Raw genomic sequence first — 26,894 nt, forward strand, 5'->3', positions numbered from 1 at the left:
GAACTGATGCAAAGAGAAGTGAGCAGAACCAGGAGAACATTGCACATAGCAACAGCGATATTGTGTGATGATCAGCTGTGAAAGACTTAGCTACTCTGATCAAGGCAATGACCAAAGACAATTCCAAAAGACTCATGATGAAAAATCTATCCACCTCCAGAGAAAGAACTAATGAACTTTGAGTGCAAATTGAATTACAATTTTCTCACTTTATTTTCTTGCTTTTCTGTTACATGGCTAATATGGAAATATGTTTTGCATAATTTACAGGTAAAATTGATATCATATTGCTTGCCTTCTTAATGAGTGAGAGGGGCTGGAGGGAGAGAAAGAATTTGGAACTCAAAATTTTTTTTCCTTAATAGTATTTTTTTCTAATTACATGTGAAGATAGTTTTCAACATTCATTTTTGTAAAATTTTGAGTTCCAAATTTTTCTTCCTTCCCTTCCTTCCCTCCCCAAGATAGCAAGCAATCTAATATAGGTAATACATGTTAAACATAATTACACATTAGTCATGTTACGAAAGAAAAATCAGAACAAAAGGGGAAAACCACAAAAAAGAAAAAAGTGAAAATAACATGCCTTGATAGGATTTTCCATAATGAGTCTTTTGGAATTGTTTTTGGATCACTGGATTGCTGAGAAGAGCTAAGGCTATCACAATTAATCATCATACAATGTTACTGTTGCTGTGTATAATGTTCTCCTAGTTCTGCTCACTTCACTTTGCGTCAGTTCATGTAAGTCTTTCCAGATTTTTCTGAAATCTGCCTGCTCATCATTTCTTACAGCACAATAGTATTCCATTACATTCACATACCACAACTTGTTCAGTCATTCTCCAATTAATGGGCATCCCCTCAATTTCCAATTCTTTGCCTCTACAAAAAAGAGCTACTATAAATATTTTTGTACATGTGGGTCCTTTTCCCTTTTTTAGGATCTCTTTGGGATACAGACCTAGTAGGGGTATTTCTGGATCAGAGGGTATGCACAGCTTTATAGCCCTTTGGGCATAGTTCCAAATTGCTCTCCAGAATAGTTGGATCAGTAAAACTCAAAATTTTTTTTAAAAGAATATTAAAAATAAATTTTTTAAAAAGTTTGATTAAAAAAAGAGCATATGGCCTCTATCATTGTTTCAACATTGCATCTTTCATTTCCAAATGGATATACAATTTTTAAAAAATTGTCTTGCATATACAGTTCATACACTATAAAAACAAAATCAGCAAGGGATTTTTTTCATAATTTCCTGCTTGGCTCTCAAGCCTCACAGAGATCACAAAAAGAAATCAAAACCAGTAGTTGGAGGATCTTTTATACCCAAGGGCAAGTTCTAAGAATTCTACCTGCTCCTTCTACCACTACCCTGCCCCCCGACCTAGGGGATCCCAACCAGACATACAATCTCCCAAGATGCTCATATGCCCCAGATAAGTACTAGGGGCAGAAGTGAGGGTAAGGAAAGTAGACTGAGTATGGGGAGTAAAAGTGGGAATGTGGAGTGGAATTCAGGCATACCCCTAGCTTAGAAGAAGGTCAGTGGGATTTAATAGCAATAGGAAGCAGGATTAGGATTAATTCTGGATCAGGAGGTATGTTACCTATCTCTGTCCCCTTCAGCTTCTCTACTGATAGGACTATCAGCAGAATTCTGGAAAATGCCAGGGACACAAGACAGGACTTCTGACAGAGCAATCTTCATCCTTCCTCTGCTATTTGGAAATAGGAGCACAGTCAAGTGGGAATGATCCTAGCTCCCTGTGTCCCTGTTTCACGTAAACTAGCCCTCACTAGTTGCAGAGTGAGAATAGTTGGACAGTAGTGTTCCTAGGGGGAGGAGAAGGAAGCTGGTAGATACCCGGCCAGCCTGTCCCTCACCTCCCTTGGCAGACTAACCTGCCTCCACAACAGAACTGTGCTATGCATACAATCCCTATCCCTTAGGGGTTCAATCTTTTGACTGGGGTTATTTTATAGACTCTCATAACATCACTGTGAAACAAAGAGAGGAAGACTGAAAGACCTTTAACTCTCCATCTGGCCATCACCTGTACGTTGGCTGGCCCAGTGGCTTGTTCCAATTTCCTACCTGAAAAAGCAGTTCTTTGGTGTGAATATCATACACTAGGCAGGTATCATTTTCATCCACCACAGCTAACTTGTTTCGGGATGCACTCATGTCCAGGCACCGCACGGCTGTGGCCTGCTTGAGCAGGACAATGGCAAAGAGATTGTCTACAAAAATCTTTAGGATCTGGAAAAGTTTCAATAACAAGTGTTAGTCACTGCCTTGGATGAAGCCTTAAATGCAGGTAACATCTAATAAGCTTGTTAACACAGAGAAAATGGCTTCTGCTGATTTCACAAGGACACTCTGACCAAAAGCAGAGGAGATGCCATATACCAAGAGATGATGACTCGGGATAAATGTTTTCTGTCCTGGCTGGCTGAATTCTCCATCCTATAGGGATTCTAGTCAGAAACTACCATGGGATCATGTGCATTTACTTCTCCAGTCAAAAGTGATCCTTCCCTCCTCAAAGGAGGGCCTCCTGATAAATGTGTACAGAATGGAAATGAGCCCTTTTCATGCAGAAAATCATGACAAAAGAGCTGTCCTTGCCTTCTGCTATGGCATGGTTCAAGTCCCCGCTGATTTCATACAGGGGTTTTGGTAACTTCTCCACAATCAGGCTGATGCTTCCCACCTCAGAACAGATATGGGCAGCCTCATCTATAAGCCCACCTGCTGGTCTCCAATGCACACAAGCTACTCTGCCAGGGAGGTACAACTGACTTTTCACATTCTCATACATCCCACTCAGAACTTTCACATTTTGAGCAAATTTGTGCAGGATTCTCACAACCTTGAGAGATTAGCATGCAGAATACAAAGAGAAGACTCACACATTAACTGCCTTCAGAGAGCTTAGAGTCCCAAAAAGGAGACACAGAGAGGTTTTGCACATATATGTATATATGAACATGCATGGGTGCATTATTCAAGGTCATTTGGAAGACAGGGTGCTAGGAGAGAGGGAGCAGCACAGATTTCACGTAGTAGGCAGCACATGGCTTGAGTCTTAACAAAAATCAGAGACTACAAGAATGGAGATGAGGAGGGAGGGCAGTCCCTGCCTTGGGGATGCCCGGTGCAAAGGCGACAGTGCTGAGTTTGAGCAACAGTAAGAAAGCAGATCTGGCTGCACCATCCAGGGTGGGAAGAGGAGGAAGGGGTGAGGGCACAAAGGGAGATTAGGGCCAGGGCTTTAAAAGACACACAGGGGAGTTTATATTTGATCCTGGAGGTACCAGGGAGTGACTGGCATTTACTGAGAAGGAAGTGATTGCACTTTAGGAAAATCATTTCAGCAGCTCCAGTGGGGATGGACTGGAGTGGGAAGAGACGTGAGGCAGGGAGACCAAGGAGGTTATTGCCATAGCCCAGGTGACAGGCACCAAGGGTCCAAACCAGGGGGATGGCTACGTGAGGGGAGGGAAGGGGACTGGCTGGAGAGAGAACTAGAAGTAGAAATGATTAGATATATGTGGTGAGAACATGAGTGACTAGGAAGAGGGGAGAGGATGGAGGGAATAGGCATTTACATAGCATTCACCAGGAGCCAGGCATTGTGCAAAGTGCTTTTTACAAACATCGCCTTCGATCCTCACAACAATCCTAGCAGGTAGGTGCTGTTATTATCTCCTTTTGACAGTTGAGGAAACTGAGGCAAACAAAGGCTAAGTGACTGAGAGATCACAAGTGTCTGAGGTTGGATTTGAGCGTGGGGCTTCTTGACTCCCACAGCTCTATCCACTGTACCACCAAATGCCGTCAGGACAGTGGTGCCCTGGGAGGCCTGGAAGAGGAGTGGCTTTGGGGAGGTCAGGGAAGAGAATGAGTTCTGTTTGGACATCATGAGTTTGAGATGCCTCCAGGACATCCAGTTAAAATATGCAAGTGGAACTTAGAAATGAAAGTACAGCCTTCATACATCGAGCTTACTGTGGGAGCTGATGAGATCATCAAGTGAGTGAGAACAGAGGATGATAACACCACAGCAGCCATTTACATTTACATAGCACTATGTGCCAGGCCCCCTTCACCATCTCACCTGATCCTCACAAAAACCTGCAAGGTAAACTGAGGCAAGGGGGGGGTGAAATGACCTGCCCAGCATCACACAGCTAGCAAGGGTCTGAGGGCAGATCTGATCTCAGGTCTTCTTGACCCTAGACCCAGAACACTATCCATTGCAGCCCCTAACTCTCACATAAAGAGAGAATAGAATCCAGGGCAGAGCCTCGGGGTACAGTCACATCTAGAGGAGCAATTCAAAGCTGAAGTAGCTTGTATAAAAACTTTTTTTTGGAGGGGGAAGGCAGGGCAGTTGGGGTTAAGTGACTTGCCCAAGGTCACACAGCTAGTAAGTGTTAAGTGTCTGAGGCTGGATTTGAACTCGGGTCCTCCTGACTCCAGAGCCAGTGCTCTATTCATTGTGCCACCTAGCCGTCCCTAAAAACATTTTTTTAAAAAAGAAGAAACTGATATTGGCTAGCTCCCAAATTCTAATGACTATATTCCAGGCCCTAGTCATGCTCAGTTCCTCATCTGATCATTACTTCTCACTGAAGTAATTCTGAACTGGAAAATCACCTATGTCATTTTTGACAGACATAATAATCATTCCATTGACTTGTCCTATTGGCAGATAACAAAGCTGGGAGGGACAGGTGACACTCTGGACAGACAAGAGCACTGGGCTGAATCTAATGAGAGGAATTCAGTACAGGGCAAGGGCAAGTCTCCCTCTCCCCAGTACAGGGCCCAGCCTAGTCAGACAATTGGCCTGAAAGGTCTGGAGGCCCTTGCTGGGCACCCCAAGTCGAGGATGCCAATAAGCCAGTGAGTGTCTGAAGAGGACAGGCAGGAGGGCAGAGGCTTCTACGCCATGTGAACACCAGCTGAAGGACTAAGGATTTTTAGCCTAGAGAAGACTCTGGGGAGTCTGAAAAGATGCGTGCCAGTATTTCTGAAGGGCTGTCAAGTAGAAAGGGGAGGAGATTGATTCCGTTGGCCCCAGAGGCAGGACCAGAAACAATGTCAGAGAAATGACAAAGAAGCCAATTCAGACCCTGCAAGGGAGGGGGCGTTATGGTGAAGACTCCCTTCAGGTTCAGTCTGGACTAGATGGGCACTGAAGGGCATCTAAGTCCTGTGACTGGCACAGATTCCTAAAGGTTTAACTAGGTCATCATGCCCCAGCAACCAGCAAAAACTCCATTTCGGTTTTGGTTTTTGCCCTCAGAGGGAGGATGAAGGCTCAGTTCTAGGGCCATGGAGGAGAAGAGACCACAAAGCCGGCATTCTGTCATCAGACAATGTCAATCATTAAGGCCAAGTCGGCTGTGTGGGGACCTATGTCAATCATTTTTCAAGCATATGGGCCATGCTACGAGCCTTTTGTTGCAAGTTATGAGTATGATCTAAGACTCTAACTAAGATCCATTCATTTGACTCATATGAATGTGACCTAAGTCACAGTTTCTTTCTCTCTCTCCCCCATCTCCCTCCCCCCTGCAAGGCATTAATAAAGTTCCCATTTCTGGGTGACCTTCAGTAACTTAATCCATTTTTGACTACCCCAGTTCAGTGGCTGCAATGACAATTCCCCTGGTGTGTGAACATGCCAAGAATTTGAGGCACGCTCTTCCACTGGGCTGATGACTAGGAAACACTGTCTCTCTGGCTCCTTGGTGCACAAAACCACACTCTGGGTTTCCTTCCACCATGCCCTTGGAAAAGACACACTGAAACCTGCACTGGTATCAAGGCCATTCTGGGCCATGTAAGCGAGCATACAGATCACCAGGCACATGGATGCCCTCCCCACACAAACTCAAGTGGCAAACATTCACCTGACCATTCTTCAAGCCCACCAGAAGGCCTTCTCTTCCAGGTGGGCCTCCAATCACCTTGATGTAACGAATAAGGGACTCCATCTGCCACTCCCTCTCTTTTACACCTCCAAAAGACAAGCACTGCAGCCTTTTCTCCTAGAAAGCAAACATCATTCACAAGGACAGTTAACAGAGCAGACACTGCTTCTCCTATCCAATGAAGTCATCCAAAGCCAGCAGCATCTTAAAGTCTCCCGCAAAGCTCTGGATTTTAAAGAAATATTGAAATAGAAATATCCCATTCTGCAGTAACAACTTCTGACTTACTCAAGACTTTCTCCATTTTATTCCAAGTGAACCCAAACCGAGCTCCTTCCAAAGCATACCTGTCATTTAATATTGGTCAATGGCTGTGAGATATGACCATTCCCTAGGAAGCAAGAAGGCCTTCTCTGAGTTGAGAAGTCTTCAAGGAAGTATTCAAGGAAAGAATACCTAATGGGCATTAATTAAGCTTTAATTATCATTTTTAGACTGTACACACACATACACACACACAAAATCAACATGGAAAAACAAATTAACCTTCATTTCCTGTGTTACTAATTCATATTCTGACAGTCATAGGTCAAATCCCATTAAAACAAAATTTTCTGCATTACAAAAAGATCTTCAGGTTCCAACCACCATCTTATTTATTTCAAGCAGTATCTGATGTGACAAAAATCCAATACAATGAAAAACATCCAAAGATTCTCTGAAAATTGAAAAGTTTTAACCAATAGTACCCATTAAAAAACGCTGAGCTGACAACAAGACCCTCAGGAGAAACCTAGAAAAGACACATGGATCAAAACTCCATTAATCACTGTGCATGTGTGCACACAGACCTGGCAGAGAATGATGTGATCTGAGCACACGACCAGCAGGTTACATTCGAATTTCTTGACAATCTTTTCCTTAACTCGATAATGCATGTCTGAGGAGTCGTCTGAGTACAGCTCATAGATCAGGATCCTTTCTGGCAGCTGGATAGCTAGCCGGTTTTTGTAGATGGCGATTTTCTTCACAAGCTCTTTGCACTTGATCCGAACTGCCAAGAAAGAAAAGAGGAGTCTGGTGTCAAGTTTCTTTCTCTTTGAGGCTAGAGGTAATGCAGAAGGCAGGGAAATCTCTTCACCTTCATGCCACAGGCCATGACAATGGAGCCTTCCAGGCTAGTTGCCTATGATAAGTTATCAGTGGCACAGACAATAAGAGATTGACTACTGTATGTTGGGCAGTCGAAGGAAGTGGAGGTCGCCTGAGGGCCATAGCATATTCCCATGGTTCTGTAGCCCCAAACAGCTTTGTTTCTAGATATGACTGATGAACTGTAACCCACAAAGACATACATACTTAGAGCTTGAAGACAATTCCAGAACTCTTACACAGGAGAATATGCTATGATGCACAAAGATCTTAGTTCTCACTGGATCCTCACCACCTGGTAAGGTCAGCAGCCCAGTCACGGCTAGCAGGTGAGGAGACTGGAGCTCACAAGTGGGAAATGACTTGTCCTGAGTCACAAGACCAGAAAGTGGCAAAACCGAATCTCCAACTCAGGTCTACCAGGTGACCTCTCTACTGAGTGGGTGAGGACTCTACCTGCTGGTCTACACTAGCCAAAACATCCAAGTGTAAGTCTACTCAAAACACCTTGACACTTAGGGATCAGTTTTAAACCACTCATGTCTGTACCTACAGTGGGCCCCAAAGACAACTGTTTCTGGGCAGTCCTAACAAAACCACCATCTACTACAGTATGGAAATAGTCTTGAAATCCTGAAAGAGAGTGACCTCTAGTGGAAAGGGTGCAGGACCGCAGACTGCCCATTCTGCTGGCTGCCCCAGTGGATGGGCCATCAGCACCATCTCTTCCACACCTTTCCAATGAAGAGGTATAGGCACTGAATGTCAAGTCTCCTGACCTGACTCCGGTTTTCTCCAGCAAACTTCCCTTTCCGGGGTGTGTCAATCCACATGTGTTTTATCCACAGGGTTTCTCCTACCTTTCTGCTCTGTGATCAGGTGCTGGACAATCACATCAGTCATGCTGTCCCTGTAGGCATAACGATCCTTATAGAGACCATGAACTGTGCTAAAAATAAGCTGATAGAAGGAAATTGTTCCATCCTGGCAGCCAATCACCTAGAAAGGAGGAAAGATGAGAATTCTAAGATCCCTGTAAGTCAAGGGTCTGGTCTATTATTTTCTACAGAGAGTATTCAAGTATTATCTATTATAATTGCTTTATTGCATTAACATAGAGGGAAGCAAATATATACCTATTTGCTCTCACTGTTCAACATCTACTTGACAGCAGAGTCCTACAGAATAAATTTCTCTCTCTTTTTTTTTTTATTTTTGGAGGGGGGAGGGCAGGGCAATTGGGGTTAAGTGACTTGCCCAAGGTCACACAACTAATAAGTGTTAAGTGCCTGAGGCCGGATTTGAACTCAGATCCTCCTGATGCCATGGCTGCTGCTCTATTCACTGTGCCACCTAGCCAATCCCAAAATAAATTTCTCTTCTTACCACATAATTGGAATCCGGTTTAACTTTACACGTCCACACCCAGGAATTCTGATCCCCTATGGTCCCAAGACGCACTCCATCTTTGGTGAAGAGGGAGACTTGTTTGTCTGAACCTCCAAGTAAAATATATTCTCCTTTGGTAAAATAGCTAATGCAGCAAGGGTCAAAGTTCAGTGACCTATCCTTCCCCACCTAAAGGGAGAAAAAACACAAGCGAAAAAAGACCATTTCTGAATTCACAATCTCAAGGTGATTTGGCAACAAAAGGAAGAACAAAGGTATATAGTACTTAGGGGTTTATAAAGCACTTCACTTAAAAAGGCATGTAGGTAGCACAAGCCCTGTTGTTCTCACTCCAGAAACAAGAAAACTGAGGTAAAGTATCATGTCCCCATCACAGAGAATAAGGATCAAACCCAGGACTTTGGGGTTTAAGGGCGTCTACTGATTCCAAGTCTAGCCCCCTTTCCAATGCATCATTCCTAAGGACTTTAAATATTTGCTGAAGGTCCCCCTCCTTAAAATACTCATTCTCCCTTCCCTGTATCCAAATTCTAACTTCCTTCAAGGCCCAGCCTAAGTCCTTCTCATCCAGCAGGTGTTCAATAATCCATACAGCAAATGATCTCCCAGAAGGTACAGGCCTGACTCTCCCTGCCCCCATAGCCAGTCAGTACGTTCCCACGGCTCCCTTGCAGCTCCAAGATCAAACATCAGCCCCCTCTGACCTTTCCAGTCTTTCCTCTACCACAACCCTACGATCCGTGTTCACTGGCATACGTGTGCCCAGCACTCCATGGAGGCCTGACGCTGGCTGTGGCCCCTGTCTGGAGCGTCCTCCCTCCTTGCCTCTGCCTCTTAGCTTCCCTGCCCTCCTCGAAGCCTCCCTCCCGATCCCGCCTGTCTTTGCTTGGAGAGGGCCCTCCGCTTATCTGCATACACGCATGCTGTCTCCCCCACCCCATTAGAACATGAGCTCCTTGAGGGTATTTTTGCCTTTCTTCATATGCCAATGCTTAGGGCAGTGTCTGCTCCACAGTAAATGCTCCCTTCCTCTGAATATCTGTACTACTTACAATGTGTAACACTTTTGGAGGGATCACATGCTCGTCACTTCATGACTTAAATGTTTCACTTGCGTATGCCTCCTCTCTCCAACCACACCGTAAACTTTTCAAGAAGAGGGGCTGTTTCTTCCTTCTTCCATGTCTAGCACCCTGCTTTGCTCATAAAAGGCACTCAAAAAAATACCTCTTTGGTGGAGCCAGGAAAACCTAGCACTTGTGGAAATGACACCAAAGACTCAAAAGGAGGCCATGACATGAATAGGAGACTGGCTCCTGAATTCAGAAATACTTTCTGCCCTTGTTCTCACAGGCAGACCTAAGAAACAAGAAGAGACTCAAGAATCAAGAAACAAAAAAAAAAAACCCACCAGAAACGATGAGGACTTGGAGAAGGAAGGCTTCCGGCAATCCAGGCAGCAAGGAAAGGAAAGGTGCTCACTCATACACCACAAAGCAGTTGGTCTGATTTGTCACATTCTACCATGATGTGGTACAATGCTCTGAACTCACTAGGCACCACACCAGTGTCTGATGAATGAAGAACCACGTGGGCAAATATTCGGCCAGAGTCAGAACATCTCAGAAGGAGAAAACGTGCCACCAATGTGAGAATGGTTTTATTTCCAATGGACCTGATACCAACCTGTTTGCCACTCAGTTGGTAGAAGGAGAGTTTCTGCCCCCAGTCAGCCACAGCCAGGATGTCATTATGCTCGTCTCTAATCAACGAAAGACAAAAAGGGTCATGTAGGGCAATGGCCTGTCGATGCAGGAGATGATACAGTTCCTGGCTGCAAGGGGCCAAACACTGCACAACTGTACAGGCACCAAAGGCTGCTGCTATTTAGTGTGATACATCAATGAGTCTAATGCAGTAAAGATGAGGCAGGATTAGTGCTCCCCCGGGAACTATTGTTCAACTGAATATTCTTTACCCTGGGCTCCCTTTGTGGGGTCCTACCACAGTCAGAGCCAGGGAAACCTAGGGATAAAAGGCTATAACCAGCATTTTCTTGGGGAACATAGTTTATGGAATGCAGGATTCCAAAACACTACAGATCTAGTATCTTAATTTTTGAAAGACCAAGGACCTTTTTTTTTCCCTAAAATTCAGTAACATTTTGGGAAGATGGTAAAGTAAGGAGCTTGGGAGCAGGTCCTCTGCAAACAAGGAAGGGTGGGAAAATCTAGTCCATCTATTTTTATCAACAAAGTTTTCCCAATCCTTCCTCTCCTTCTTCACAGAGAGCAAGGATTAAAATCTGAAACCTAGATGATTCTCACATTGCATTTTAACCACAGATAAAATGATCACTAGCTAGAGCTAATAGAAGGGTAATTTGGGCCCTCTGAAGATGTAATATTACTTCAGAAATTGAACCCCATCAGGGACAAATTAATAAAAGTCATTTAATACTTTCAGGAAAAAATCTTTTGCAGTTAATAGGCCAAAACATAAGGATTCCTTTAAGAATGCCTAGAGTAACCCTGGAGAGCTGGGACCACCTCGGGATGGGAAGGAGAAAGCACTGGTCTAAAAGACCAGAGGCCCATGAGCACAACAGACTACAAAAGTACAGCCACATCAGTGGAAGAGACAGCAGTCCTGGGAAAGCCAGAGGGCTGCGTCATGACTAGAAAAGTAACACAGGCTGGGCTGTGGGCTACTCCGGCTTCTCTCAGCTATCAACGGGAACGTGCCTTTCCACTGGGACCATAAATAACCCCAAAGGCACAACTGGCCAGGTGGCAGCTACTAAGATGGTGAGCCTGGTGCTGAGAAGGAAATAACCAGCCCATTTTACAGGGCTGGGCACACAAGATCACGCAGAGGACAAGGGAATGGGATCTTTGGTTTCTGCAGAGGTAAACTGATACATGAGGAACGTTCACTGATCTATTTGTGGTTTACATGGGCAAAAGCCTGAATGGGAGGCCAGTGCCCCAACACCCCACCGACCCCCTTGGGAGAGCCCAGTACAACGTCAGGGGTCCGTCCCTCACTGACTCATGGTTTCCCAATAAATGCAATGACTGTGTTGCATAACCACACATGCTTGGTTCTCCTCACTAACCCAATTTATTCTTCTTAGCCTATTCTTGTGAGAGATGCTAAGATGGTGAAGCCTATGAATGAAAGGGTTTTCTGGGGGAATGTGGCTTATGGAATGCAGAATTTCAAAATATTACAGAGCTACTGCTTTTTTTAAAAGTCCTTGGACCTTTATTCTTCACAGAGATGGTGAGAGATGGCAGGATGGCTGTGAGAGGGGTGTGTGTGTCTTTTGCACCATGTGGCACCTCCGAGAAACACAGGAGTTTCTATCTGCATCAGGGGGCTCTCCCACTGGGGCCTGCATCCTCACTGTGGAAGGGCTAACTTTAGCTCTCCTCAGAACACACTCACGAGTTGTCGTCCCTGGGACTGTCCTCTTCTTCCTCAGGCTCCTCCTCCTCTGCCTCACTACCCTGACTACTGTACACGGCTGACTTCAAAGCGGAAGGGATTTCCTGAAAATATCTGTTGACAATGACCTCCTCGGCTTCCTCATTTTCTCTGTTCATCCAGAAACTCTCCCATCGGCTGTAGACAGTAATTGTTCATTCACAATCACATTAGCTAGAACTACACTAAAGCTATAAATTCAAAGTGAATAATGGGGAGAGCTACACCCAAGAAGAATGTGGGCATTGGGCACACTGAGTATCCTGTATTCATGAATTAAAAATGATGCACTAAAGCCACAGAGTTGTCTGTGGCCACAAAACCAAATGGCAGAATCTCTGAGATGGGCACCAGAGGCAGAGAGGAAAATGTCGCACCAAATGGCTCAAGAGGCAACAGAAGGCTGTGGGAACACCAGGCAAAGGACTCATCCCAGCACCCATTTCAAAAAACCACTGGGCTGAAAAACAGCAAAGCAATGAACTGAGAAAAGCTGGGTGTCTTTCAAGGGGCCCTGCGGGGCTTGGGGCTGCTACAGTAGTGCTCTTTACAAAAATCCGTATAAAAAGAAACACGAAGATGCCCCATCATATTCACCATCTTCAGAAGTGTGCTGGGTGGAAGGAAAGTGCCCGTGGTGGATTTAGGTGTTCAATGCCCTAATTAGGAAGGGCTACTAAAAAATTCTGTGCACCCAGGGATCCGCAAGGAAACCACTTGATAAGATTCCACTGCTTTGAGTTTCTACTTCTCAAAAAATAGAAACTGAAGTGCTGGATGAAGACAGTAACTCTTTGTGTATCCCCAGTACTCAGCACAGTACCCCACACATAGTAGGAGTTTAACAAATGCTTACTCATTGATTTGATCTTGGGTGGCCAAGAACTTATTTCTTTATTACTACATGGGGACATGCTGGGAAAGACCAGTGGTTTGCCTAAGCCTGGAGAGAAGTGCTAACCTGAGGGGGAAGGAGAAAAGCCCAAAACTTATCTACATTATTAAACTGATTCCCAGGGGATACTTCAGGACACAATGGAATGAGCTAAAGAAAAGTGAAAAGGTAAGGAAATAACTCAGTGACATTGGGAAGGATTCACATGAACTAGATTATTCAGATAAAAAAAATTCTATTTCAGGCTAACCTGGAAAATGGCTTAACCTTTAGTCTTGTTGGACCCGTGGTATCTACTCTCTCAATCCCCCCAAAAGAGAGGTAAAGCTCTCTTTCAATCCAGCCTATTTCAGAATCAAACCAACTGGTACCCTAATGAGGGCTCTGTGAGAAGGGAAGGCTAAGGTCCCGGGAAGAAGGCAAAGGACTAGCTCTTCTAAGAAATTTTCTCATAAAAGTCACTATTTTCCTGGGGGAAAAAAAAGATTAGCCAAATACTAGTACCTGGAAGGGTTCCAGCAGATGGACCAGATTGGAGACAGAGCTCCTCCTGGCCGCTCAATCTTCACCTTCTCCTCCCCATTTTTATTCCGGATGCTGATGATGCCATTGAACATCCCCAGAGCAATGTACTGACCATCATTTGTCCAGCTGCTCACAGACCCACCAGAGAACGAATGACCGAGGAGACAAACAGAAGACAACACGGGCTGAGAAATGACAACCTGATGAGACTCTCATGAAGCACAAGGTCAGATTATGAAAAAAAAGTAACTTTGAAGGACTGGAGGGCTCTCATTGCATTAAAGGCCAACTCTGACTCTCAGGAACTGAGGGTGAGCCTGCTGAGCACCTCCTGGCAGAGGCTGGTGATGCAGGTGAAGAAGAGAGTTTTTGGACACAGTCAACGGGAGAATGTTTCGCTTTATTATGCATTTTTGTTAGGATGGATTTTTTTCTTTTTTCTTCCAATGGGGTGGTAATGATCAGAGGGTAAGAATAGGAATACAATAACAGGGGGAAAAAAGAAAGAAAAGAAAAAAAGGGTCACTGAGGCATCTTTTTAAAAATGCAGAGCAGAAAAGAGAAGGAAGGCCAGAAAGAACAAACAAGGAAAGTACTAAAAGCTACAGGTTGAACTTACTTATTATGTATTTCACAAGAAAAGTCACTGTGCCTAATGGAAACCTGCAGTTTCATGTACAACCCTCTTTTTCTGTTCTACCATGTATATGGAATTGCCTATTTTATTTGATGATTGTTAAGTTCAGAATGAAAATAAAATAAAGAAAGAAATTTTAAGAAAAAAAATCTAATGGAATACTATTGTGCTATAAGAAATGATGAGCAGGGGGCAGCGAGGTGGTGCAGCAAATAGAGCTCCAGCTCTGGAGTTAGGAGAACCCAAGTTCAAATCCAGCCTCAGACATGTGACACTAACTAGCTGTGTGACCTTGGGCAAGTCACTTAACTCCAACTGCCTTGCCTTCCCCCCTCTAAAAAAAAACAAAAAGAAAAGAAATGATGAGCAAGTGGACTTCAGAAAGACTTCAATGAACTGATGCTGAGTGAACAGAACCAGGAGAACATTGTACACAGTAACAGCCACATCGTGCAATGACCAGCTTTCATAGACTTGGCTCTTCTCAGCAGTGCAAGGATCCAAATATCCAATAACTCCAAAAAACTCATGATGGAAAATGCCATCCGCATCCTGAGAGAGAACTCTGGAGTCTGAGTGCAAATCAAAGCAGACTGTTTGCTGTCCTTTTCTTCTGTTTTGTTTTTTCTCCTTTCTCGTGGTTCCTCCCCTTAGTTCTAATTCTTTACAACATGACTAATGTGAAAACATGTTTAATATGAATGTATATAGAGAGCCCATATCAGATTGCATGCCGTCTTGAAGAGAGAGAAGGGGAAAGGGGAGAAAATTAAAAACTCAAAAGCTTATGGAAGCAAATGTTGAAAATGAAAAATAAATACATTTTTAAAAAGAAAAAACTTCCAGTTGAGTTTCAAGGCTGAGCCATCCCTGTCCAGGGTGAAAACAAAGAGAACCACATGCGATGCTCTTTTCACTTCTTCAGTCACTAGTGAGACGTGGAAAATAAGCCTGGGTAACGAATGCTGCATCAAGAGGCTGAGAAGGGGCCCTGGTGTCCTCAGCTCTGGATGATGCCTTCCACAAGAAGGCAGGGAGGTTTTGTGATGCTGATGGCTTTAGGATCTCACTTCCAGCCACCCAACACTCAACAAGGCTTCTCTCTGGCTCATAATTATTACCCAAAGGGAGCCTGGAGCTCTCACTCTTTCTCTGTCTCTGTCTGTCTCTCTTTCCTTCCCCCCCTCTCCCTTCCTCCCTCACCTCTCTCTCTGTCTCTTTCTCGATGTCACTCCCTCTCTGTCTCTGACTCTGTCTCTCCTCACCCCCCTCCCTTGGCAATGGAGGAATAAAACTCTCTACCACCCATCTTTCCATGAGGATGACAGAGAAAGCCCAGAGATGCCTGAGATGGAACTTTCCTAGCCTCCTGCCTCACCACCACCATCCCTTCCCCATTCCACTCCCCTTCCTGGATGCTCACCTGCAGCAGGTAATTTTACTGCTTGATTTATGTTTAGAGACAGACTTCTGCTCAGGAGACCACAAACCTTGGGGGGAAGAATGGAGAAGGGGAAGACAAAAATAAAAAATAAAGCTCAGCTGAATTTCACTGAATGACAATGACTACAGGAAAATGAACTGTGACATAAATTGGGGCCAAAAATTAATTGGCTGTTGGTGCTCAACAGATTTAAAGAACTATCAAATGGTAAACTCTTAGCTGGGAGGGCCCTTACAAGGTGGCTGGTCCCATCCTCTCTTTTTCAGAGGAGAAAATGGAGGCCCAGAGAGGAGGTGTGACTGGGCTGGGCTGTCCAGGGTCACTCCTGCTCCCAACTCTGTGCTCTCAGTCCCATTATGTTCAAATACAGTCAGGGAGCTCTGGCTAGAGGAGACACATTGTGTTTTCCAAGTAATCAAACCCATTTTGTGAAACCTCAGGCATCTATGTGGCTCCGTATGTAATAAAGATCAACTTTAATGGCTCAAAATAAATAATTCTTGATTTCACCATGTACACAGTCCACAGCAAAATAGCTTTTTCATGCTCCTGAGTCTGCTCCTGTCGGCTGATTTGTGTTAGGAAATAAATGAATTCTACTACTAATCTGAGCCAAATAAAACCCAGAAGATAAATCTGGTATAAAAATGCATTTCTACACTGCAAACCCAAGCCTCCAGAAAGGCACTTCTGCACTGTCCACTCTCTTAGATTCTCTGTGCTGCAGCTCCCCATCCTTAGCCTTACTGACACCACCTCCACTTATAAAGTGACTTACAGCTTTTAAGTGACTTCAGATACGGTCTCTCATTTGGTTCCAACTTTTTCGGAGACAGAAACAGAAGCTTAGTGGGATTAAAAGGTTTGCCCAAGGTTGCTCTGAGACACAGGTCTTCTATCTGCCTCACGGTCCAGTAAAGGCCACATTGCTTGAGCTCAAAACCTACCACTGATACTTTACTTAGACCTTGGGCAAGTCACTTCACTTTTGTCGGCCTCAGTTTCCTCAGCTATAATACAAGGACAATCACAGCACCTGCCTCCCAGGGTGGTTGTGAGGATCAGAGGTGATCTACGTCCCGTGCTTTGCAAACCTTAAAGCGCTATGTAAATTATTATCACTGTTACTATACTCTGACTTCAGTGGAGATAACTCATTAGTTGACTGCACTAAAAAGCTGCTGCCTCCCATGACTGCAATACAACAAATGATCCATGCCCCTTCTTTGTGTTCCATCAGCCCTTCCTATAAGAGCCACCCTCTCTCAAGAATTCTTCCTATCGGAGCGGGGAAGAGGAAGAAAAGGAAAGAATTTGGAACTCAAATTTAAAAAAAAATGAATGCTAAAAATTGTTTTTACCTGTAACTGGGAAAAACTAAAATATTGCTAAAGTTTAAAAAAAAGCAATCCTTCCTATTCTCAACACATTTTTAAAAGATTCTTTTTTCCACAATGTTTGGCTGTCTCAGAAATGATGTCATAGTGGAGAAGTGGCGTGCAAATACCCACACCATTCTTGGATTTGGCGGTTTTGAAACCAGTCATTCAGGGACAGAACTTTGGGAAACCAAACCTACCAAAGTCACTGGAGGAACAAGATGCCAGCTGGTGGGTAACAGGGTTGTAGGAGACGCACTGTATGGAATCGTTGTGTCTGGAAGAGAACACACACACACACATATGCACACCACATTTCAATGGTTCAAGCTGAAGAAGCCTCAAAGCAAGAACATCATCCTAGCTCATACCCATGAATTCTTCTAAGCCTGACCCACAAAGAGACATCCTCAAGGTCAGCTTCCCCATGAGACTTTCTGGGGTTTGAATAAGCATTGGCTGCCTGTGGCAGATGTGGGAACAGGATGGACATACAGAAAGAGAGACTGCCTATCAAAGTCCCAGGATAAGCACACGAATGACTCTGAAAACAGGATGTGTAAGAGGGAGGCTGTGCTGGGCGTGAATGGCATCACAGCTCTCCATTTTTACTGTCTTCAGTTTGGATACTTCATCTTTCTCAGAGTATAGGAATGTCATCCCACCCCCTAAACACAAACACACATACACACACATGCACACATGCATGCACATGCCTCTCTCACAAGTGCACACACAAAATCACATGCACATACATGTAGCATGCTCACATGTGTATGCACATGCACACGCACACACTCACACATTTAGAAATTCATTTCAGGGGTCTAACCTTTACAGTAAAAGCGTTCTGTGTAAAAGATTTAGAGGTCTCCTGCTACAATATTCAAAAAGGAAGTCAGATTGATGAAAAAAAGATTACGTACGTGTACTTCAGAATACCTTCCAGTTTTGCTGTCCAGATGATAACACTTTTGTCAGCTGATCCAGAAGCAAAACGCTTGCCTAAAATTTTTTCAAAAAGAACACCTTCTATGTTAACTCGCATTTGTCTTAAACAACCATCTCAAAGTACTAAAATAAATTTAAATTCTGGGCTCCTGAGTAAAAGCGTCAGAAAGGGTTTCTTTCCTCTACATGCCAAATACAGAGACCACTAGAAAATGGTCTCCCCTTTGGGCAGGAACCATGTAGGCAGCATTGATCACCATACTGCATCTCACCCACAACAACCAACACTGACCAAGGGATAACCCTCCCCTCCCTGTGTCAGAAGGAACTCTCCCTCCAAACCTTTCCTTGGACTATCCCCATTATGTGGAATGCTCTCAGCCTCTCTCCTCCTTTGTACAATCTCCCTGTCCTAAAAGCACCAACATGAAGCCCACCTCTTTCAATAAAGTCTTCCTCTATTGTTTCCAGCTTATCCTGGTCTCACTTCCTGCTTGACTCTTAAGACATTTATTTTCTCTACTCCTCAATTCAAAAGCAAATATTTATGAAGCAGCTATTATGTGCCACACATAGGTCAGAGAAATGAAAAAGTCACAAGCCCTGCCCACAAGCAGTTTAGACTCTTCTAGTGAGGACACAAGAAGTGCAAATTAGCAGAAGGCAGAACGTTATAGAGAGAACAAGAACTCTGAACAATGTAATGGGGAAAGTGTGCTGAAGGAGAGGATGCTTCCAGCTGGGAGGTGGAAAGGCAAGGGCTGGGAACAGCTGCTACCTTCATCTACCTAGAACAGAGCAGGTGTAAAGGTAATGACTGCTACTGGAAGAAATAAACCAGCTCAATAATCAACATTCTCGCTATAACGAATGGAATTGACACTAGACAAAAGAGAGCTCGCAGGTGCTCCTCAGAGAGGCAGGTGAATAAAGGACCTGGCAGTCAGCTTCCTCAGGGAGGCAAAGCTGTTCTGGTCCAGAAGAATGTGTCCAGCTTCTTGAGGGCAGGATCTGTTTAATTCTATCTCTGGGGGCCCATTACCCAACACACTGCCCTGTACCCTTTGCTTCTTCAGGAACAGTAACAGAATGGTGGGTAGGGAGCAAAGAGTGCTAAGGTTATGGTTTCTAGACTGGCTATAGATGTTGGTTTAACAATCAGTAATACTAACATGAGATTCTTGTCTGATGATGAATAAATTTACAAGCTTTTAGAGGAACTGATTTCAGTACAGACATTCTTACTAGAAATAAAGCCAGAATACATAAGCAAGTTGTAGTTAAGCAGAAGGACAGGCCTCCTTGAAGAAGCAGATTAAGGAGCTGTCACAGTTGATGTAATGAAGTAAGTCCCCAGCCAACAAGAAACATTACAGTGGAGACTATATCATCTCTCCCAGCAAACCAACCAGATAATGAACAGGCATGTATGAATCGCCAGTGTGAGCTAGGACCACAGATGCAAAGACCAAAGCCTGCCCTCAAGGAGCTGACCTACTAATTGGGGAAACAACATACCTAAGATGGGCATAAGCATAATAGATACAACAGATACCATAGGTGGGGGAGGCCCTAGATGCTGGGAAGTCAGGGATGCCCGGAGGCAGCGGCAGGAAGAATGAGAGCAAAGGCAAGGAGATGGCAAATGCAGGGGCACGTGAGAGGGACAGCAAGAAAGGCGACTGTACAAAATGCAGGATGAGCACCGGGGCGGCCCTTCCAGATGCACCAGAGGTCTGCATCTCCCCCTCAAACGGCCTGTCCACTGGTTCTTGCCTCCAGGGAGGGGGAGATAATGCTTATTTACAGAGCACCTACAGGTGCCAGGCACTGGGTGATTTACAATTATCATTTCAATGGAGCCTCACAACAACCCCGGGAGGTCCTACTTTATAGATAGTAACACTAACAGGTGATATTATTAGTCCCATTTTGAAGGTGCTAACATTGAGACAAAGGTTAAATGACTAGCCCAGGGTCACACTGCTAGTGAGTGTCTGAAGCTGGATTTGAACTCAGGTTTTCCTGACTGCAAGCCCCACACTCTGTGTACTGTGGCATCCCCTAGCTGCCTCGAAACAGGAATTGGTTTTCACTTCTGTGTGTGTCCCCTGCACCTGGCATGTGGGTCAATGCTCTGTACTCTGCCCACAGTAGCTCATAAGGAACACTTGCTGAACTGGATTAGATTGTGGCAGAGGATACTGAGGGAGCAAAGATCTTCATGCTTTTATCTTTTATCTTTATTTTTATATAAACCAAGTCAAGAGATGCACTGACACTCAGCAATGTCAGTGTGAAGGCAGACTCGGGGAGACAGACTGGAGAACTGGGTCATGAAATGGGGCCCTGAGCACGGACATTATAGGTGGGGAGAGAGCATAAAGAGGGCCAGCACTTAACATCACAAAAATGGAAATGACAACAGCTGAGAAGCCAGGAAAGGACTGGTGTGCCACACAGGGGTCACTTCTGAATCAGCTGTCCTAGGAGAAATAAAAGACCTGAAAAGATCTCCTGGGCAATGCCAATAGCCCAATCAGACCTAAAAATCCATTCCATTTTGTAGTAAGGATGCTAATTATCAGCATTTCAAAAGTCACCACAATAGGAAAGCTAAGGGTACCCAGGAGTCATCTCTTACAGCCAATACTAAAGCTTATTCCTGGACCAATGGAATAACCTGGGGAAACAATCATTAGAATACAGACTCATTTTCAGATCACCATGGAGGAAGATGGAAAAGGAGGAGAGGTGCTAAAGGAAGTCTGGATAGGGCCTATAAAAGGGCAGGACTCTTGGTAACTCGGGTCTGGGTGGGCTCAAGAAGGAAGCAGAAAAGGCACTCTTACTCAAAACGCAGTCAGGAAGAGAACGAGGTTGGACCAGGTGATGTGGAGGGCACTGAGGAAATTTTCAATCTCTCAAAGGAGCAACGACACTGAATGGTTGGGGAAAAACCACGGAATTGTTATCCAAAAAAGAGTTTCACAGATCCAACGAAGTACAAGAAACAGCCCACTTTACAGAGCATCGTGGGACAATGATCACTTTCCCTAAAGTGCTGCCTTTGCTACATGCCGGGAATGCCCAGGAGTGACTCAGAAAGGATGTGAACAGATGCCAGTGCCCCTTGGGGAGCTGGCAGGAGGTCCCTTACCATCTTTGGCGTAGGCAACACAATACACGGTGTCTTTGTGCCCTTTCAGCGGCTGAATCAAGGTCCCATCCGAAGTGTCATAGACCTAGAGAAGAAGACAAGTCAGCCGTGCGTAAAGAAGGGCTCCAGGAAGAAGAACAAACGCTTCTTACGACCCCTGTGCCAGGGGCTGGAGACAAAAGACAAAAGGAAAGAGCGCTCCCTGCCCGTCAGCCGTCAGAGAATTCTGGTCGCTGTGCCACAAGTCCTGGAGCTCCACAGTGGCCGGAGAGCGCCCCAACACGCCCTGAAACAACGTTCGATGCTCAGGCCCCGGAGAGCCAACATGAAACAGAAGGAGGCAGGAGCTGAGGAAGGTCACCCAGCAGACAGCAGTAGTTTGGGCTCTCCAGAATCTGCTGATCTGAGCCACACCACTAGCAAAAGTCTCACAAGGACGAGGCAGGGCCTGAGCCAAGGTTGCACCACACAGCCTCCCCTCTAAAGCTGGGCTGGCCATTAAGAAAAACTCCACTTGTCCCCTCAGAGGTAAGGGGAGAAGTTATAGTGTGGGACTCACAACCTAAGACAGGGTGAGAATAACTTGTAAATCTCACTTCTAGAGTGCTCCCACGGAGATTCTCTCATAAACACCCTGCATAAGCAGTCAGGTTCTTCTGCCCACTTTGCAGATGGGGCACCAAGGCTCAGAGATTAAGTGATTTCACCAAGCACACACAGCCAGCAGTCCCGGGGATGAGACTCAAAGCCCAGACTGATGGCTCCCAGGCCTATCCTCTTTTCATACCTGCTACCTCTTGCTACCTCTTGTTAGCATGCTAATTTACATGTGCCATGGGTACCAGGGATGTCTATAAAATGGGACAGGGCAGGAGGAGAGGAGAGGGAGGGGAGGGGAGATGTTTGTAGGGGGGGGGGGTCAGTTGCCAAGGCTCAGGGTGATTCTAAACTATTCCTGTTTCTAAAGATCCATATAAACAATTTTATTTTACTTTGACACTTCAGGCATCTCTGTTTTCATGGTAATTACAGCCCAATCACAGCTTCCTGAGGTCAGCCCCCCACCCCACACAGTACAGAGAGGGAAGTTTAATTCATGTTTGTTGAAATGAACTAAGTAACCATAGAGAGGTCAAGTTTGGAGGGACCCCACCCCACCCCAGAAAAAGCAAAGTGTGAGACAGCTCCAGAGGACCCATTAGTTAACATCAAAGGATAAAGCTGGATGCTGCCAAAGTGTCATTTGGCTTCCCAGGATCTTTTGTCTCTTCCTCTCTATTCTTTGTGTAAGGGGTGGTTCTCTGGGAGACAGAGAGGACAGAGATACAAGAGAATAGGTAGATAATGTAAAAAAAACAAACAAACAATGAAAATCCACCTTTTGAAAATGAAACATTAAAGGAGTTTGGATTGCTTAGCCTGGGGAAGGAAATAAAGGGAGTAATTAATTTAACCATAGTTTCTAATGATATACAGTTATTAAACAGAGCTTAATTGTACCATTTCCTGGGAAAGCTGAACAAGAGGAAATGGGTGAACTTTCTCTTTAAAGTTGGGGGGAGGGGAGGCAGGGCAGAAACAGCACCTAAGGTGAAGTATTATATAAAAGTCTTAGGCTAAACATAAGGGAGGAATTAGGTCCAACATAAGAACTCTGTTGCTCCAGAAGTAGATGAGCTTTGAAATGCACTGAACAACTGGAAACATTCTGATCCTCCTAGTGGGTGGACATCGGGCCCAGAGTGCTCCCAAGGACTCTCAACGCCCCTCCCTGCCCGGCTTCTTTAATTCCTCCCACAGAAGAGAAAACATCAGCTGCTGCCAACTCTTGTTCATGCAGCCTTGATTAGCTATTTTCTATTTGTGCCTGGTTATCTCAGAGCAAAAAGAGAAAGATTAATTGAAAACATTATTTCACAGGATCTTATTTGATTCTCTGCCTACCTGTTTTAAATAACCCATTTCCATTGCCATTAGAAAGTAATGATTGATTTTTCCACCCTATCCTTTTTATCTCGAAAAAGGTCACATTATAGGAGCACTTAGGAGAAGGAAAGAAAAAGCACTTTATAAAAGGAAATGCCAAATAAATCTTACCAGTAATCTGTTTCCTGCAGCCAAAATCAGCTGAGTTCCGTCGGGCTTAAACGCAAGGTCATATATACTAAACAGGAGACAAGACAAAAGGAATATTAGGAACCCAAATGGTGAGGTCTGCCAATGGTCAGGAAATAGATTTCAATTCCATTATCAAATGCTGCCTACACCTCAAGGAAAAACTACAGTAAGAACTATATTTGGCTTCAAATCTAGTCAACCACTACCCCTTTCCAGCACATTTCAGCACTACCCATTCCACAGTATGCTGTGTCCATAGCTCCACTTGCCCAGGAACAATTTATGGTAGCCAAGGACATTGGATATTTGTATAACAGTTTGGAAAAAATGGAAGAATTAGCTGTTGAAGATCTGTGTGGGTTGGTAAAAGTGTACTTTTCTGCAGAGTTGGTAGTCAATATTATTGTTTGCCTAGTTTAGGGGAATATAGTAATAATTCACAGCAATACTAGTACTATTAGCTAAACGTATATAACAATTTATTATTAGGAAAGAAATCTCATAACATGTCAAATATGTAGAAAAATATGATATCAAAGTATGATGGATCTCTGTTACTACTGCCATCATTATGATTATTGCTATTTTTAATGCAGATGCTCCATTGACAAAAAGCTCAACTTTACTTGCACATTTTGTCAGTAGCATCGACAACAAACATTTTTGAGAACCCCTTAGAAAGAAGGCATTGGAATATAACATTATTTAAAACATGGCCCTTAAGCAACTTCCTTTAGCCATGTAAAATATATTCTCTCTATACAGCTTTTTACAACTTTTCTACTAAATGAGAAAAACATTTATATGAATAAGTGGCCCTCCTTTATTAGTTTTTATCAAAAGTGTTGGTCTGTTGATATCTCTCCTCTCTCATCTTATGCTGCTTTTTTTTTAACTAATAAATGTTTAGACACATAATACAAAACCCCAGCATATCCACAACTGAATCCTCTACAATATATAATCCTCAAATACAGTTAAGTAAAACTGCATAAAGGAATGACTGACTTGGGCAGCTAAGTGGTGCAGTGAATAGAGTCCCGGGCCATAGAGTCAGGAGGACCTGAATTCAAATGTGACCTCAGACACTTAACACTTACTAACCTTGGGCAAGTCACTTAACCCCAATTGCCCTCCAAAAAGCAGAAAAAAAAAAATGATTGACTGACAATCATACAAGTAACCCAATACTTGGAAGTATTTCTCCTATCTGCTAAAAGGATGGATGGATGTTTAATATCAACTCGTCCCAATTTTTAAACTTTTATTTTCAATTAACAAACCTTTTCATTAATCTTAGTATTTATGCAATCTTATCTGGCTTCTCCATTAAGAAAATCTTAAAACAGACAAATCAAACCCTAAATACTTAGCTGTAGAGTCCAACAAAACAAATTCTCACATTAGCCATGTCTGAACTATATGTCTTTTTCTGCATTTTCACTTCATTACACCTCTTTCTCTACCAAGAGGTAAAGGACATGTTTCATCTTCATCCTCCTGGAATCTCGGTTTATTATTTTGTTGATCAGAGTTCTAAAGTCTCTCAAAGTTGTATTTTGATCTTATCACTGTATAAATAGTTCCAATTCTGCTTACTCTCCATCAGTTCATGTAGATTTTTCCAGTTTCCTCTGAAACTGTCCACTTTCACCATGCCTTATAGCACAATAATACTCCATTACAGTCATATGTAATAATTGGTTTAGCCACAACCCAATAAGAGAATACCCTCTGAGTTTTCAATTTTTGGCTACCACAAAAAGAGCTGTTAGAAATACTTTTGTACACATAGATCCTTTTCCTTTCTTTAATTTCTTTGGGAGTGTAGGCCTAGTAGTCGTATAATTGGGTCAAAAGATATATATGCACTGGTTAGTGTATTTTGGGGTATCCTTCCTTATCGCTTTCCAAAATGGCTGGACCAATTCACAGCTCCACCAACAATGCACTAGTCTACCTGTTTTTCCATAGCCCCCATCAACATCCTTGTTTATCATCTTTGCCAATTTGAGAGGTAAGTGATAAAACTCCAGAGTGGCTTTGATTTGTACTTCTCTGTTAATGATTTCGAACATTTTTTCATACAGTGATTGACAGTTTTGATTTCTTTATCTGCAAACTGAGTGTTCATATCCTCTGATCGTTTAATATCTATTGGGTGTCCACTGTTTTTGCTGAGTTTCATCGACAATTACAGTTGTCTTCATTTAAACAGTTGTAGTCAGTGTGTTTTGCTTTGCGTTCTACTTTGTTCACCCTATATAGCTTCACAGAAGTGTTCCCACATTTCCACAAATTCTTCTCATTCATCAATCCTTACCATGCATTACTATGCTATTATATCAATATACCACAATTACTTCAGCCCTTCCCTAATCACTGGGTATATAATTTGTTTCCAATTTTTCTTTTTAACTTTTTGCTATTGGAAATAGCACTAGTGTGAGCATTTCTGATTGCCAGTAACCTCCTTGGAGTATAAATCCAATAAGGAGGATGGATGGTGGAATCAAAGCATATAAACAATTTTGTAACTTTTCTTGCATAAAAATTCCAGATCATTTTTGCAAAACATACCAGTTCATAATTCCAGCAGCAGTAAATTGATGTGCCTGCTTCCTCATATCCCCACCAACATTTAATTCTTCCATATTTTACCACCTTTGCTAATTTAATGAGAGTGAAGCTACCTCAGCCACGATCAGCATCACCTGAACAAGTCACTTAACTTTCCTAAGCCTCAGTAACCTCATCTGTAAAATGAGATGGTTATACAAGATGGCTTCTACAGTCCTTCCAGTTGTATATCTATGATCCTAGGTGTAATGGTAATGTAATTTTGAATTTGAAGATCCATTTGTGTTGGCAAAAGTAGCAGGTACTTAACATTTAGTAACTGATCAAGCCTCTGATTGGGGGAACAGAAGGTATGAACTCCTGTCCCTTGTTACTGAATGTGACAGGAAGTTGGCTGAAGGAAGTGAAGTAGGTAATACTGTGTATATAAGAAAAGCCCCAGAGAGGCACAGTCAGAATTTCCTTGAGACCAAGATCTGGTGGCAGAACAGCTACAGAAGAACGGAGAACTGAGTCCTGAAGACTTGTCTTGGTGGAGCTTCTTCTGAACAGGATCCCAGGAGCCCAGGGCCAGGAGGCCAGGAGCCAGAAGCCAGGAGCCCAGGTGACTGAAGCATGACCAGGATGCTGAAACTTTGTTTGTTTGCGACTTGGTTGAGCCTTGAATTCCTTGGAGCAGAAATGGTGAAGGAGCTGACATGGACCAAACCCTGTGAATGCCAGTGTGGAGCAGGACCTCCCGAGAGAGCTAGTTAAGGAACTGGGACCTGTCTACCATTGAACCCAGGTAGAATCAGGGACCATGGAAGGGGAACCAGGGAATCTGAGAACAGGCCCCAAGTCAAGATGAAGAAAAGACCTCTCCTTGGGTACTGAGTAATTATGGAATTATAGTTTACTAGTGACCTAAAAGGTGGAGGCTTTTGTGTATGATACTAAGTAAGACTTTACTGAATAAGTGACTGATTGTACTTTGAGTAATTTGACTATTGTTACTGATTAGTGACTGATTGAGTTAATCAAGACTTTGCCCCAAGAGTGGAAGACTTTTGACTGTGTACTTTGATACTATTGATAAGTGACTGATTGAATTAACTTAAGAGTGACTATTTTGTAACTGATTGAATTAACTTAAGAATGACTATTTTACTTTGAGAATATGTTGTGAATATTATATTGTGATTTTCTGTGATAAGTTGAAATA

General features: G+C 43.6%; 2 protein-coding genes across 4 annotated transcripts in view; one reads left to right on the forward strand and one right to left on the reverse strand.

Annotated features, from left to right (window-relative positions):
* The window catches only part of RPL32 (ribosomal protein L32), a 180,756-nt gene that overhangs the window by 88,114 nt on the left and 65,748 nt on the right, over positions 1-26,894 (forward strand). The window lies entirely within an intron of this gene.
* Positions 1-26,894, reverse strand: part of IFT122 (intraflagellar transport 122) — a 72,942-nt gene that overhangs the window by 34,998 nt on the left and 11,050 nt on the right. For 2 of the 3 annotated variants that reach the window (XM_069083884.1, XM_069083883.1), the window contains exons 2-13: positions 23,090-23,156; positions 20,993-21,077; positions 17,808-17,886; positions 17,082-17,158; positions 15,482-15,548; positions 13,401-13,547; positions 10,199-10,274; positions 8,489-8,680; positions 7,963-8,101; positions 6,802-7,004; positions 5,930-6,067; positions 2,100-2,264 (exon numbers count right to left, since the gene is read on the reverse strand). In XM_069083884.1, coding sequence (XP_068939985.1) covers positions 2,100-2,264; positions 5,930-6,067; positions 6,802-7,004; positions 7,963-8,101; positions 8,489-8,680; positions 10,199-10,274; positions 13,401-13,547; positions 15,482-15,548; positions 17,082-17,158; positions 17,808-17,886; positions 20,993-21,077; positions 23,090-23,156 — 1,435 coding nt within the window. Of the gene's footprint in view, positions 1-2,099; positions 2,265-5,929; positions 6,068-6,801; positions 7,005-7,962; positions 8,102-8,488; positions 8,681-10,198; positions 10,275-11,962; positions 12,140-13,400; positions 13,548-15,481; positions 15,549-17,081; positions 17,159-17,807; positions 17,887-20,992; positions 21,078-23,089; positions 23,157-26,894 lie in introns of all 3 variants that reach the window. The other variant, XM_069083885.1, reaches the window with a different exon arrangement.

The sequence above is a fragment of the Petaurus breviceps genome, unplaced genomic scaffold (assembly GCF_028583685.1).
Source record: "Petaurus breviceps papuanus isolate PSGF00001 unplaced genomic scaffold, PetGlider_PUasm1.0 174, whole genome shotgun sequence".
NCBI classification, from domain to species: Eukaryota; Metazoa; Chordata; class Mammalia; order Diprotodontia; family Petauridae; genus Petaurus; species Petaurus breviceps.